Source organism: Camelina sativa, chromosome 8, assembly GCF_000633955.1.
Source record: "Camelina sativa cultivar DH55 chromosome 8, Cs, whole genome shotgun sequence".
Lineage (NCBI taxonomy): Eukaryota > Viridiplantae > Streptophyta > Magnoliopsida > Brassicales > Brassicaceae > Camelina > Camelina sativa.
In genome coordinates, this window is record NC_025692.1 from 24,226,145 (window position 1) to 24,237,733 (window position 11,589).

The 11,589-nt window shown below is 35.6% G+C and overlaps 2 protein-coding genes and 3 pseudogenes across 4 annotated transcripts; 2 read left to right on the forward strand and 3 right to left on the reverse strand.

The window, feature by feature from the left end:
- The window catches only part of LOC104708311, a 3,260-nt pseudogene extending 992 nt beyond the window's left edge, over positions 1–2,268 (forward strand).
- LOC104708314 (SNAP25 homologous protein SNAP33-like) lies at positions 2,393–3,857 on the forward strand. Of its 3 annotated transcripts, none has more exons than XM_010424860.2 (6): positions 2,393–2,480; positions 2,639–3,046; positions 3,144–3,237; positions 3,333–3,463; positions 3,558–3,655; positions 3,742–3,857. In XM_010424860.2, exons 2-6 carry the CDS (start codon positions 2,696–2,698, stop codon positions 3,839–3,841), a joined length of 774 nt encoding a protein of 257 aa, XP_010423162.1. In that variant the 5' UTR covers positions 2,393–2,480; positions 2,639–2,695; the 3' UTR covers positions 3,842–3,857. The 3 variants fall into 3 exon arrangements, with proteins under 3 accessions (XP_010423162.1, XP_010423161.1, XP_010423160.1); XM_010424859.2 differs by having other exon boundaries at positions 2,652–3,046; XM_010424858.1 differs by lacking the exon at positions 2,393–2,480 and having other exon boundaries at positions 2,500–3,046.
- Positions 4,053–5,614, reverse strand: LOC104708316 (uncharacterized acetyltransferase At3g50280-like). Its single transcript, XM_010424861.1, has 2 exons — positions 5,081–5,614; positions 4,053–4,960 (listed from the first exon to the last, which is right to left on the reverse strand). The coding sequence occupies exons 1-2, from the start codon at positions 5,564–5,566 to the stop codon at positions 4,058–4,060; spliced, it is 1,389 nt and encodes a 462-aa protein (XP_010423163.1). The 5' UTR covers positions 5,567–5,614; the 3' UTR covers positions 4,053–4,057.
- On the reverse strand, positions 5,933–7,864 carry LOC104708317 (annotated as a pseudogene).
- Positions 8,766–10,306, reverse strand: LOC104709886 (annotated as a pseudogene).

Consider the following 11,589-nt stretch of genomic DNA (forward strand, 5'->3'; position numbering starts at 1 on the left):
TTTTTTTTTTTTTTTTTTTTTTAATTATTATAGCGTAATTTTGATTTTTATGGAAAGATAAGCTCAACGTTAGTCTAATTTTGATTTAGGGCTTGGATTCGTGTCAAGTTAGTTGTAATAGGTTCATGTTGCTAATGATTCATTCATTGCCTTGGCAGTGGCAATTACTGTTTTTTTTTTAATGTCGAGTAGCTCGGGAAGTTTCTCGGGAAGCAGTAGCTCGGCATGTAGTTCTAGAAGTGATTGTGAGAACTCGTTTGATGTTGAAGAGCTTCTGCAGATTGGGACAAGGCGCAGGGAGGTATTTTGTACTTACTTATCTTAGTGAAAGTTGGACTCACATATTTATTGTAATGACTCTCTTAGATTGATGAAGTTTTTTTTATTCTTTTGTGCTATTTGATTTGTTTTTGGCAGCTAAGGAAAGAGAAGGACATGCTGAGAGAATCGCAGCCTCATAGTATCGAATTAGTCAGAGTAAATTCTACTTTCTTTTTTTTTTTTTATATGAGCATTTCAGGGAAGGTTGAGTTTTTGGTCATTAATCTTCTCTTTTACCACAGAGGTTGGAACTCCGCACAAAGTCATTATCGGAATCTCGCTTAGAAGACACTGCAAGAATTCAGACCATGGAGAAAGAGTTGCTGAATTGCTATAAAGAAATTGGTAATGTCTAATTTTGAGCTACGCGAGTTAGATTTTTCTGATTTAATTACTCTCAGCGTATATTATTATTCTTCGCCTTGTAGATTATCAGAAGCAAGGAAGTGAACTATCTCAATGACCATCTGCACGATCTTGAATTCAAATTAGCTGAATCAAGGAATTTGGAAGAAGAAGTTAATTGTTTGAGAGAGGATTTGTGCATGTCTAAATCCGAGCATTTGTTGTTGTTACAAGACCTCGAGAACAAAGAATCAGAGCTACAGAGTTCGTCTCTTTCCATAGAGAAACTGGAGGAGGCCATCTCATCCTTAACATTAGAGTCCTTGTGCGAAATAGAAAGCATGAAGCTTGATATTACAACGTTGGAGCAAGCACTCGTTGATGCAATGCAAATTCAAGAAGAAAGTATCCAAGAAAAAGATCAATTAAAAGGAATAATCGACGAGTTCCAGTTGCAGTTTCAGAGGGCACAAGAGAATGCCAAGTACTTTGAGAAGCAAAATGAAGAGCTGAGGGAGAAATTTACCGCCTCTGAGAAGAGTATCAGGATTTCTTTCAAAGTACTAAAGAACGGTTAGAAAGTGAAGATGAACAGCCTCTAAATGCAGGGTGCTTCTTCGCTGAATTGAGCCATGTGCTTCCAGTGTCCAATGAAGTTCGGTAAGTTCCAGCTTAAGACTTATTTTATTACATCACCAAACTGAGCTAATCCCTGTTCTTAATAATGTTGTTTTGTGTGTCACAGCAAAAGCTTCGATACAATCATCAAGAAACTAGAACTTCCTCGGAATGTGCATTTGATTGATGAAATGGAGGGTATGGCGAAACAGACACAGCAGCATGAAGATCTTGTGAAGCAACTCAAAGTACTTTTGACAAACTTTGGAACTCTACTTGCTGTCTTTGGTAGAAAAGATTGTGGTCCAACTAGTTTTCACCTGCGATTTTCTGGTATTTTGCAGGAAGAATTGAAACAGGAGAAACTGAAGGCGAAGGAAGAAGCAGAAGACCTTACGCAAGAAATGGCTGAGTTAAGGTATAAGATGACATGTTTGCTTGATGAGGAACGCAAACGCCGTGTGTGCATAGAACAAGCATCATTACAGAGAATAGCCGAGCTAGAAGCACAGGTATTACTTATGTTATATGCTTCCTTGTTTTTTTTTTGGTCGAGTATGTGGAAATGGAATCTAAGTATTGCTTTCTTTCCTCTGTTGTTAAGATCAAGAGAGAGACAAACAAGACCTCTTCAACTATGATGCTATCTCTACCTGGGTTATGAAAAAAAGTCTTGAGCTTTGATGTTTAGCTTTTATTACACCATTCAACCTTTATCTTCACATTTTCTGAGTCTTATCCATTATCTTTGGATGGATGGATGCGCATTTGGTTGGTGATCTGTATACACATGAAATGGTGGCAGGATGGTCAGAGAAAGCCAGAGGCTTGAAATGTCTAGACGCACAAACAAAAGATGTGTGGGTTAAGAAGAATATATAGCTTTAGAGATTGATGTTTATTGGCTTAATTTGAGTGTACATAATTTGCTTAACTTATATTCTTTCTCTCTTTATAAATTAAAAGAAGAATATCAAGTCAAAATGTCTTTATCATATTTTATCTAAAGAAAACAAAAATAATTTACTCCTGTTAGATTTATTTGTTAAAAAAAGAAATAATAATATTAATAATAATTGCTAAAGTTTCTCACCAGTTTCTTCTCTCTTTAACGGATTTGAAAATTCGAACTCTTTAATCCCTCTTTTTGCTTTGCTATCAATCTTTTTTTTTTTTTTCTTCTCTGCAAATTCCAGGTACAATTTTAGGGTTTTTTTTTTTTGTTTTGGTTCTGGTAATCTTCGAAAGTCGATTTTAGGTCTACTTACTTGATTGTTGGCATAATTGATCTTACGAATCAACCTTCAAAGTTCAGTTTATCTATCCTCTGATATCAATCAATAGCAATCTTTAGTTTTTGATTTCAGGTTTTTGAAATTAGGATTTCCCCTGAACCGAACCGAACCTTCTTATGTCTGCTAAGAAATTTAGCTTGAACCCTTTTGATGATGATACTGATACTGATACTGATGATGAAGATGTTGAGAAAAGAGTCACTTCATCATCGTTGAATGCACAGAACCGTTACAGGAATGAATCAGGAGGAGGAAATATGGAGAAGGAGAACCAGACGGTTCAGGAACTTGAAAGCTACGCTGTGTCCAAGTCTCAGGAAACTACTAAAACCGTACAAGGGTGTTTGAAAGTAGCTCAAGAGATTAGATCTGATGCTTCTAGGACTTTAGTCATGTTGAATGAGCAAGGAGAGCAGATCACGAGTACTCACCACAAGGCGGTTGACATCGATCATGATCTTACTCGGGTGAGGGAAGTCTTGAGATTTTTAAAACCAAAACTAGTAATCAAGCAGTTCTGTTTTGACTTGGTGATGAACCCTTTTATGGTTTGTTTGCTTTCAGGGTGAGAAGCTTCTTGGAAGCCTTGGAGGCATTTTTTCAAGGACTTGGAAGCCGAAGAAGACTCGTTCGATTACTGGTCCTGTCATAACTAAAGGTTTACTCTTTTTCTTCTTTTGGTTGATCACTTCCAAGGACTAAGTCTTTTGCTTATTACTTTATCTCTAACACTTCGTTTTGTTTTCTGAGCAGGTGATTCCCCTAAGAGAAGAGTTAACCACTTTGAGACTAGGGAAAAACTGGGACTGAACCATCTACCCAAACCACAATCAAGAACCCGTGAACCTCTCCCTGAATCCGCTGATGCTTATCAGAAAATAGAGGTTTGGATTCTCTCCCTTCTTATCTACCTTCTGAAGTTGCACAAGTCGTCTTTATAGTTTACCAAGATTGTAAGAATCATCGTTGTGTGTACAGATGGAGACAGCAAAACAAGATGAAGGCCTTTCAGACTTGAGCGACCTTCTTGGCGAGCTGAAGAATATGGCTGTGGACATGGGAACGGAAATAGAAAGGTTTTCTTCTCTTATCTTCTATCAACTCTCTCTGTATACATTCTCTGGGAGTTTCTTTAAAACTGGTTTAAAATTGGCAATTTCAGGCAAAACCATGGACTGGATCATCTTCAAGAAGACGTTGAGGAGCTTAACTACAGAGTCAAACAATCGAACCAACGGGCTCGCCGTTTACTCCGCAAGTAAAACTAGCTCTGCAGAATAAGTTTGAAACATTTTAGTTCGTCAGGCTCCTCCATCCTTCTAACATAGATTTCAATATTTTAGCTCTCATCTTAATGAGGTTGAAACATTTAACAACTCTGCAGAATAAGTAACAAGCAAAGACAGTAGTTGAAACATTTGATTTCAAGTTTAAATTAGGGAACAACTTGAGTTTTGTGTGTGGAAATATGAATAGGATCAGGAGGAAGAAGAAGAAGAGACAAGAGACATGAACACTTGATCTGATTCTAAAGCTTCCATAAACTCCGGAAGTAGACATACTTCCAAATCTATGCTTCCTCCTCCTTCTCTTCCCGGATAAGCTGATACCTTCCCATCATACTTACCGCCATAACCACTTCTAGCTGCAACAGCTTTCCCCATCCCAAACTCGCATCCGTACTTGTTAAACCTTGGAGAGCTTCCCATGTGAACAACATTCGGGCTGAAAAATCCATCTAATTTCATAGGAGACTTCAACCATCTATCTATTTCGGCAGAGAGCTTTTCGATAGTGTGTTCGGATACAGCTTGATGCAGCTTCAAAGCAGCCCTTCCAAAGTCATTCCCCAATAAATCACCAACTGTCGTACTCGTTTTCACAAGAGAGACGTACAGCCCAAAGTGATCCATTGGCAATGGTGGATTCATTCTTGATCTGTTGCCAGCAGCAAGCCTGCAAGTAGTTTCTTGATCATTTGCTAGTTTTCTTGCTCTTGTAATGCTTCTCCATATGAATGCGGTTAGCGACTGAAAAGAAGAGATGTTTGTTGTTCCGCATTCTTGATTCGCCTTTGATTTCAGCAACCTCACTGTTTCTGATGAGAAATGGAACATTCTCTCCTTCAAAACAGGCGTTTCGTAAAGACTAATGGACTTATCAGTTTCACTGAAGGGAAGGCTGTAAGTTGGACCGGACATTTCACGAAAGATTGGAGGATTCTTGAGACAGAGCAATTTGTTGTTGTTACTATCAATGGTGTCTTCTTGTGAATTGAAGATATCGGAAAAAGAGTTGAAGAACTGCCAGAAGGAACTCCCATCTCCAATGGAATGATTCATCGACAATCCTATAAACACTCCATCTACCAATTCTGTTACCTATACAACCGTAAAAGATATTCAGACTTATTAGAAACCATTAGTAAAAGAGTTTCACCTTTTTATTACTACAAATCTGTTCATATATTTAAATAATATACAAGAATGAGTATAATGTACCTTGACTGATAAGAGACTCATGGTGTAACCATCGCGGTTGACTGCTTGGTGATGATCAAAAAAAGAATGAACAGCCAAAGCAACATACTTGGATCCAACAATGTCTGATACACTTAGATCTGATTCAGCATGGATAAATCCAGCACCAGGACTGTTACTACAGTCGACAAACACAGAGTGAGATCGTTGACTTTGATCGTCGGTTTCCAAAGTTGAGAGGCGACCCGCGAGAAGATAGAAATGGACAAGTGTTGTGGCAAGCGAGTCTTTGAGCTTCTGCAGCAAAGTCTCCATGAAGTCTTTTGCATCGTCAGATTCAGAAAACGATGGTTTGAGAAAGAGAAGACCCTTTTGGATGTAATGGGTTGAGAGGATCAAATGATTCAATGGTGAAAAATGGTATGGCTCTTTCCATTTTTCAGGGAGGCTTTTGGGTTTGACGAAGCATTCCGAGATAATCTTTACTTCCGATGAAGAAGAATCCATTTTCTTTCTCTCAAGAAACCAAAAACAAAAACAAAAACAAAAAGTGTATTAAGATATGCTTATTTTGTTTCTTTCCACGTTTCTTTACTTCCCTTAAGTTTATATAACAATTATAGACAAGACAACTATAGATAGCTATCATCATCAATGATGTCATCATATATCTATATTTTCATGCATCAGTTGATCTGCTGGTCATCATCATCAGTGATGTCATCGTATTGTTATAACTACATTAGTTTTAGTTTGTATTAATCTTTTGATTAAATAACACATGAAGGTCAGGAATGATTTCAACGAAGTTCACCAAAAACACTCTTCCAACACAGACAGAAGCAAATCCTGAACCCAAAGCACAATGACGTTATACGTGATTCTTGCCAAAAGTAGAGCTTTGTCGTTTTGGATATGGTTCTTGGTTGGAACATTTCAAGAAACCAAGGGGACACAAAAGATTCAGAGGGTAGTTGAATTGAGGATGTGTTTTGGGAACAGATGTTAAAGATTTACTTCTCTGTTTTGTGGTTCTGTTTTCAAGTTTCCTTTTCTAAGTTCTTATAAAAGCGTGTCTAGAATCAAGAGAGTGAGTGAGAGTAATTTGCAAAGAACATAAACTTTATAAACCTCACATTTATTTTGTATTAATCTTTTATTTAAATGATACATGCATGGTTTCAACTGAATAACACATAGCCACATAGTAATGATTGGATTTAACCAGCAACACAAATCCAATTTATTTTAGAGATATGATAAGAGCATATATGAACTAGATCAAGAAGAAGAGACATGAGACATGAACTCTTGATCTGATTCCAAAGCTTCCATAAACTCTGGAAGAAGACATACTTCCAAGTCTATGCTTCCTCCTCCTTCTCTTCCCGGATAAGCTGTTACCTTCCCATCAAACTTACCTCCATAACCACTTCTAACCGCAACCGCTTTCCCCATCCCAAACTCGCATCCGTACATGTTAAACCTTGGAGAGCTTCCCACGTGAACTAAGTTGGGACTGAAAAGTCCACCAAATTTCAGAAATGACTTTAACCATCGATCAATTTCGGATGAGATCTTTTCGTCAGTGTGTTCTGTTACAGCTTGATGCAGTTTCAAAGCAGCCCGTCCAAACTCATTTTCCAATAGATTACCAATTTCATAGTCGTTTGCACAGGAGAGATGTGAACCCCAAAGTGACTCATTGGCAATGGTGGATTCATTCTTGATCTATTGCCAGCAGCAAGCCTGCAAGTAGTTTCTTGATCATTTGCTAGTTTTCTTGCTCTTGTAATGCTTCTCCATATGAATGCGGTTAGCGACTGGAAAGAAGAGATCTTTGTCATTCCGCAATCTTGATTCGCCTTTGATTTCAGCAGCCTCACTGTTTCTGATGAGAAATGGAACATTCTCTCCTTCACAACCGGAGTTTCGGAAACACTTATGGACTCAACAGGTTCAACCAAGGGAAGGCTACAAATAGGACCGGACACTTCACGAAAGATTGGAGGGTTCTTGAGACAGAGCAATTTGTTGTTGTTGTTATCATCAATGGTCTCTTCTTGTGAATCCATGAAGATCTCAGACAAAGAGTTGAAGAACTGCCAGAAGGAACTTCCATCTCCAGTCGAAAAATTCATTGATATTCCTATGAACACTCCATCTACCAATTCTGTTACCTACACATCCCAAGTAAACCAAGTTATAGGTTATATAACACTATTACAACACGTTGGATCACTACAAATCTGTTGACAAATTCGAAATTTATATGAGTTTGAGATATCTATTGAATTAAGTGTACCTTGACTGACAAGAGACTCATGGTGTGACCATCGCTATTCAATGCTTTGTGATGATCAAAGAAAGATTGAACCGCCAAAGGAACATATTTGGATCCAACAATGTCAGATACACTTAGATCTGATTCAGCATGGATAAATCCAGCTCCAGGACTGTTATTACAATCCACAAACAATGAGTGATATCTTGGATTGTCAGTTTTCAAAGTCGAGAGGCGACCCGAGAGCAAAAAGAAATGGACAAGTGATGTGGCTAGCGAGTCTTTAAGCCTCTGCAGCAAAGTCTGCATAAAAACTTTTGCATCGTCAGATTTAGCAAATGATGGTTTGACAAAGAGAAGACCCTTTTGGATGTAGTGCATAGAAAGCATCACATGCTCCAACGGTGATAAATGATATGGCTCTTTTGATTTTTCGGAGATGGTTTTTGGTTTGACGAAGCATTTTGAGATTATCTTTACTTCCGATGAAGAAGAAACCATTATTGCAAGAAATGTTTGAATCTCTGCTTCTTTTTTGTTGTTTTTTTCTGTTACTTACGTACTTCATTAAATACGGAAGGTAAAGAAATAAGTAAGGTTTATTTTTTTTTTGAAAAATTAAGTTTGTTTTACATGCATTAAAAACATGTGTGGAATACGACTGTTCCTTAATTATCATAATCGGACTACAATTAAATTTGTTTTACATGAACTATAAATCTCGGCCAACCCCTTAATTATCATAATCGGATAACAATTAATTTTGTTTTACATGAAGGAAAAACCTCGGCCACTTATTTATCATAATCGATCCGATAACAATTATATTACGTTTTGTTTGTCCGAAAAAAACAATCACATGGGGTTTAAGTTTTTTCCACCCAGAAAACAATTAAATTTTCTATTTTATTTCTTCTTTAATATATTTTTAATTTTTTATTAGTCAAAACATTAAAATAGTTGGGGAAAAATTAGTATTTTTACCAAACATAATAGATTAAAAATCTAAGACAGCATCTATTGTACAACAAAATTTTTACTCTACAACGACAACAAACAAATTGGAAGGAGTACTGTTTATTAAATATTTATTCAAAATTTTAACCAATAGCAAATAGATTGGAGAATACAAATACTGGGCTCATAACATATTAAAAACAAATGATGCATAAAAATTGAAAAATAATTTATAAAATAGAACAAAAAATTAAAGCTAAAAAGTCTATAATTTGAAACAGATGGTGTAAAAATAACACATGCCTTATGATTTCAACTAGTAATATATTATTACAATCATCATCAATTGAATAAGACATTGTCACATAATAATAACTGGAGTTAACCAGCAACACAAATACTCAATCCAACAAATCCAACTTATCTAGAGATCATATGATGATAAGAGCGTATCTTCATACACCATTAAGAAGAAGAAGAGACATGGGACATGAACTCTTGATCTGATTCCAAAGCTTCCATACACTCTGGAGCAACACATACTTCCAAATCTACACTTCCTCCTCCTCTTCCCGGATTAGCTGATACCTTCCCATCAAACTTACCGCCATAACCGCTTCTAGCCGCAACAGCTTTTCCCATCCCAAACTCGCATTCATACATCTTAAATCGGGGTGAGCTTCCAATGTGAACAACCATCGATCCCAAAAGTGTTTCCAAATGGAAAACAAAAGATGACTTCAACCATTCCTCGATCGTTGCCGAGATCTTCTCACTAGTATTTCCGATCACAGCTTGATGCATTTTCAAAGCTGCCCATCCCAAATCATTATCCAGTAGTTCACCTGATGTCACGGTCATCGACCTTATAGAAGAAATGCAATTACCAAAAGAGCTTGAAGACAATGGTGGATCCAGTTTCGCTCTATTGTTAGCGGCGAAACTGCACGAGTTTCTTGACCCTTAGGTCACTTTCTTGCTCTCGTAATGCATCTCCATGTGAACGCGGTTAACGCTTGAAAAGAAGAGATTGCTGTTGTTTTGCATTCTTGATTAGCCTTTGATTTCAATGATTGTATTGTTTCTGATGAGAAATGGAATATTCTCTCCTTCAAGACCGGAGATTCAAATCGGCTTATAAATTCATCAGAGGGAGTGAAAGGAAGGCTGTGCACAGGACCGTACCCTGTAGGGAACCAACGTGCAAGAACCGGAGGATTCTTGAGAAGCAAGTTATCGGTTTCTTGTGCATTGAAAATCTCCGACAAAGAGTTGAAAAAATGCCATAACGAACTTCCATCTCCCATCACGTGACTCATTGACAATCCTATGAACACTCCTTACCAATTCTGTTACCTGAAATGTTCCATGTCTTTAGTCTATTTCATATTGCTAACTTTAATTATATACTTTGATGTATCTCTAAATCAAATGGCAACGAGAGTGAAGTTTATAAGTAGCTTAAACTTTTAGGCTAAGTGAATTATATGATTTTGAGATTTATTATATACAAGAATGAATTAATGTACCTTGATAGGTGTGAGTGTGTGACCATCGTGGCTCACGGCTTTATTGGTGGTCGAAGAAAGATTGAACAACAGAAGGAACATATTTCGACCTACACGTAGATCCGATTTGGCATGGATGAATCAAGCCCCTGGACTGTTATTACAATCCGCAAACACAGAGTAGGATCTCGGATCATCGGTTTTCAAAGTCGAGAGGCGACCCGCGAGGGGATAAAAGTGGACAAGTGTTGCGGCTAGAGAGTCTTTAAGCTTTTGTAGCCAAGTCTGCATGAAATCGTCTGGTTTGATTCCATCATCAGATTCAGATATTATCGATGATGGTTTGAGAAAGAGAAGACCATTTTGGAGGTAATGCATAGAGAGCATCACAAGATCCAACGGTGACAAATGGTATGACTCTTTCCATTTTTCAGGGAGGGTTTTGGGTTTCACGAAGCATTGGGACACAATTCTAACGTCCGATGAAGCAGAATCCATTTGAAGAATGCCTCTACTTTATACAAAATTTCTGGTTCTTGATTTTATTTGTTTTTCTTCATCAATTGAGGTTCTTATGTAACTTTGGAGAGTTTGTTGTATAGTTGATAGAGTTTAGGAATAATAATAACTAGCATGTTTATTATTTAAGGGTAACTAGATTAAGACTCGTGCTAGAGCATGGGTTAAAATTTATTTTATTTATATTATAATTTTTATATAAAATATAATTTATGTGATTGTTTTTAAAAGTTTTTTTGGATAAAATATTATGCAATAAAATCATATGCTAAATATGATGGCTTGAAAAAGACACTTATTTTGTAAGTTTTATATTGTTAATGATTCTAGATAATTACCCGTGCTATAACACTAGTTAAATTTTATTTTATACGAAATTTTGTATATTTTATATTTTAAAATAATTTTTTTATATGTTGTATTAAGTTATATATGTGAAGTTATTTCAACAATGTATATTCTACATCATGACTTGAATGTCATTATAAGACATAATTTTGTAAATTTGAATTTAAATATTTAAATTTTGACCCGTTATTCAGTAAAATTTTTAATTCAATTGATTTTATATTTAAAGAATAATATTACTAAAGCTTGAATATTTTATAGATTGAAGAATTTATGTTTGTTTTTAAAATTCAACTTATGTTATATCCGAAAATAAAACTATTTTTAATTATAATAAATAATATGATAATTTATTTGTTTCACAAAATAGACTCATATATGAAAATAAAAAGTGAAATATAATGATAGTTAAATATTAAAAGATTTTATTTGATGAATAATTTAATAAAAGAAATTAATATGGTAAGTTAGATGATATGATTCTTTAAAATATTCTCTTTAAGATTTTTGGTATAACCTATTTGTAACTAATTAATCTATCATCAACGTATAACCTATTTGTAACTAACTTATTAAAATTATATAGTCTACAAAACAATGTTGTGTATTTCCATTTTATTATATAGGGATTATTCAGAAGGATATCCATGCATTTGATTTAGGTGTATGTCTATATACATTACTAGGACCAGACCCGCGCTACAGCGCGGGGGAATGCTCACAGAACATAAATTCATAACGGATTGATACATGTTATATTTTTATTTCAGGGTCAGTAAAATATATATTTTTGTTATGAGTTTGAACATTGGATAAAATAATAGAAGGAAAAAAGAAAGTGAATGATAATATACTGAGTTTAGATAAAATAAAATAAAAAGATAGAATTTTAATATTTTCATGAATTTGGATAA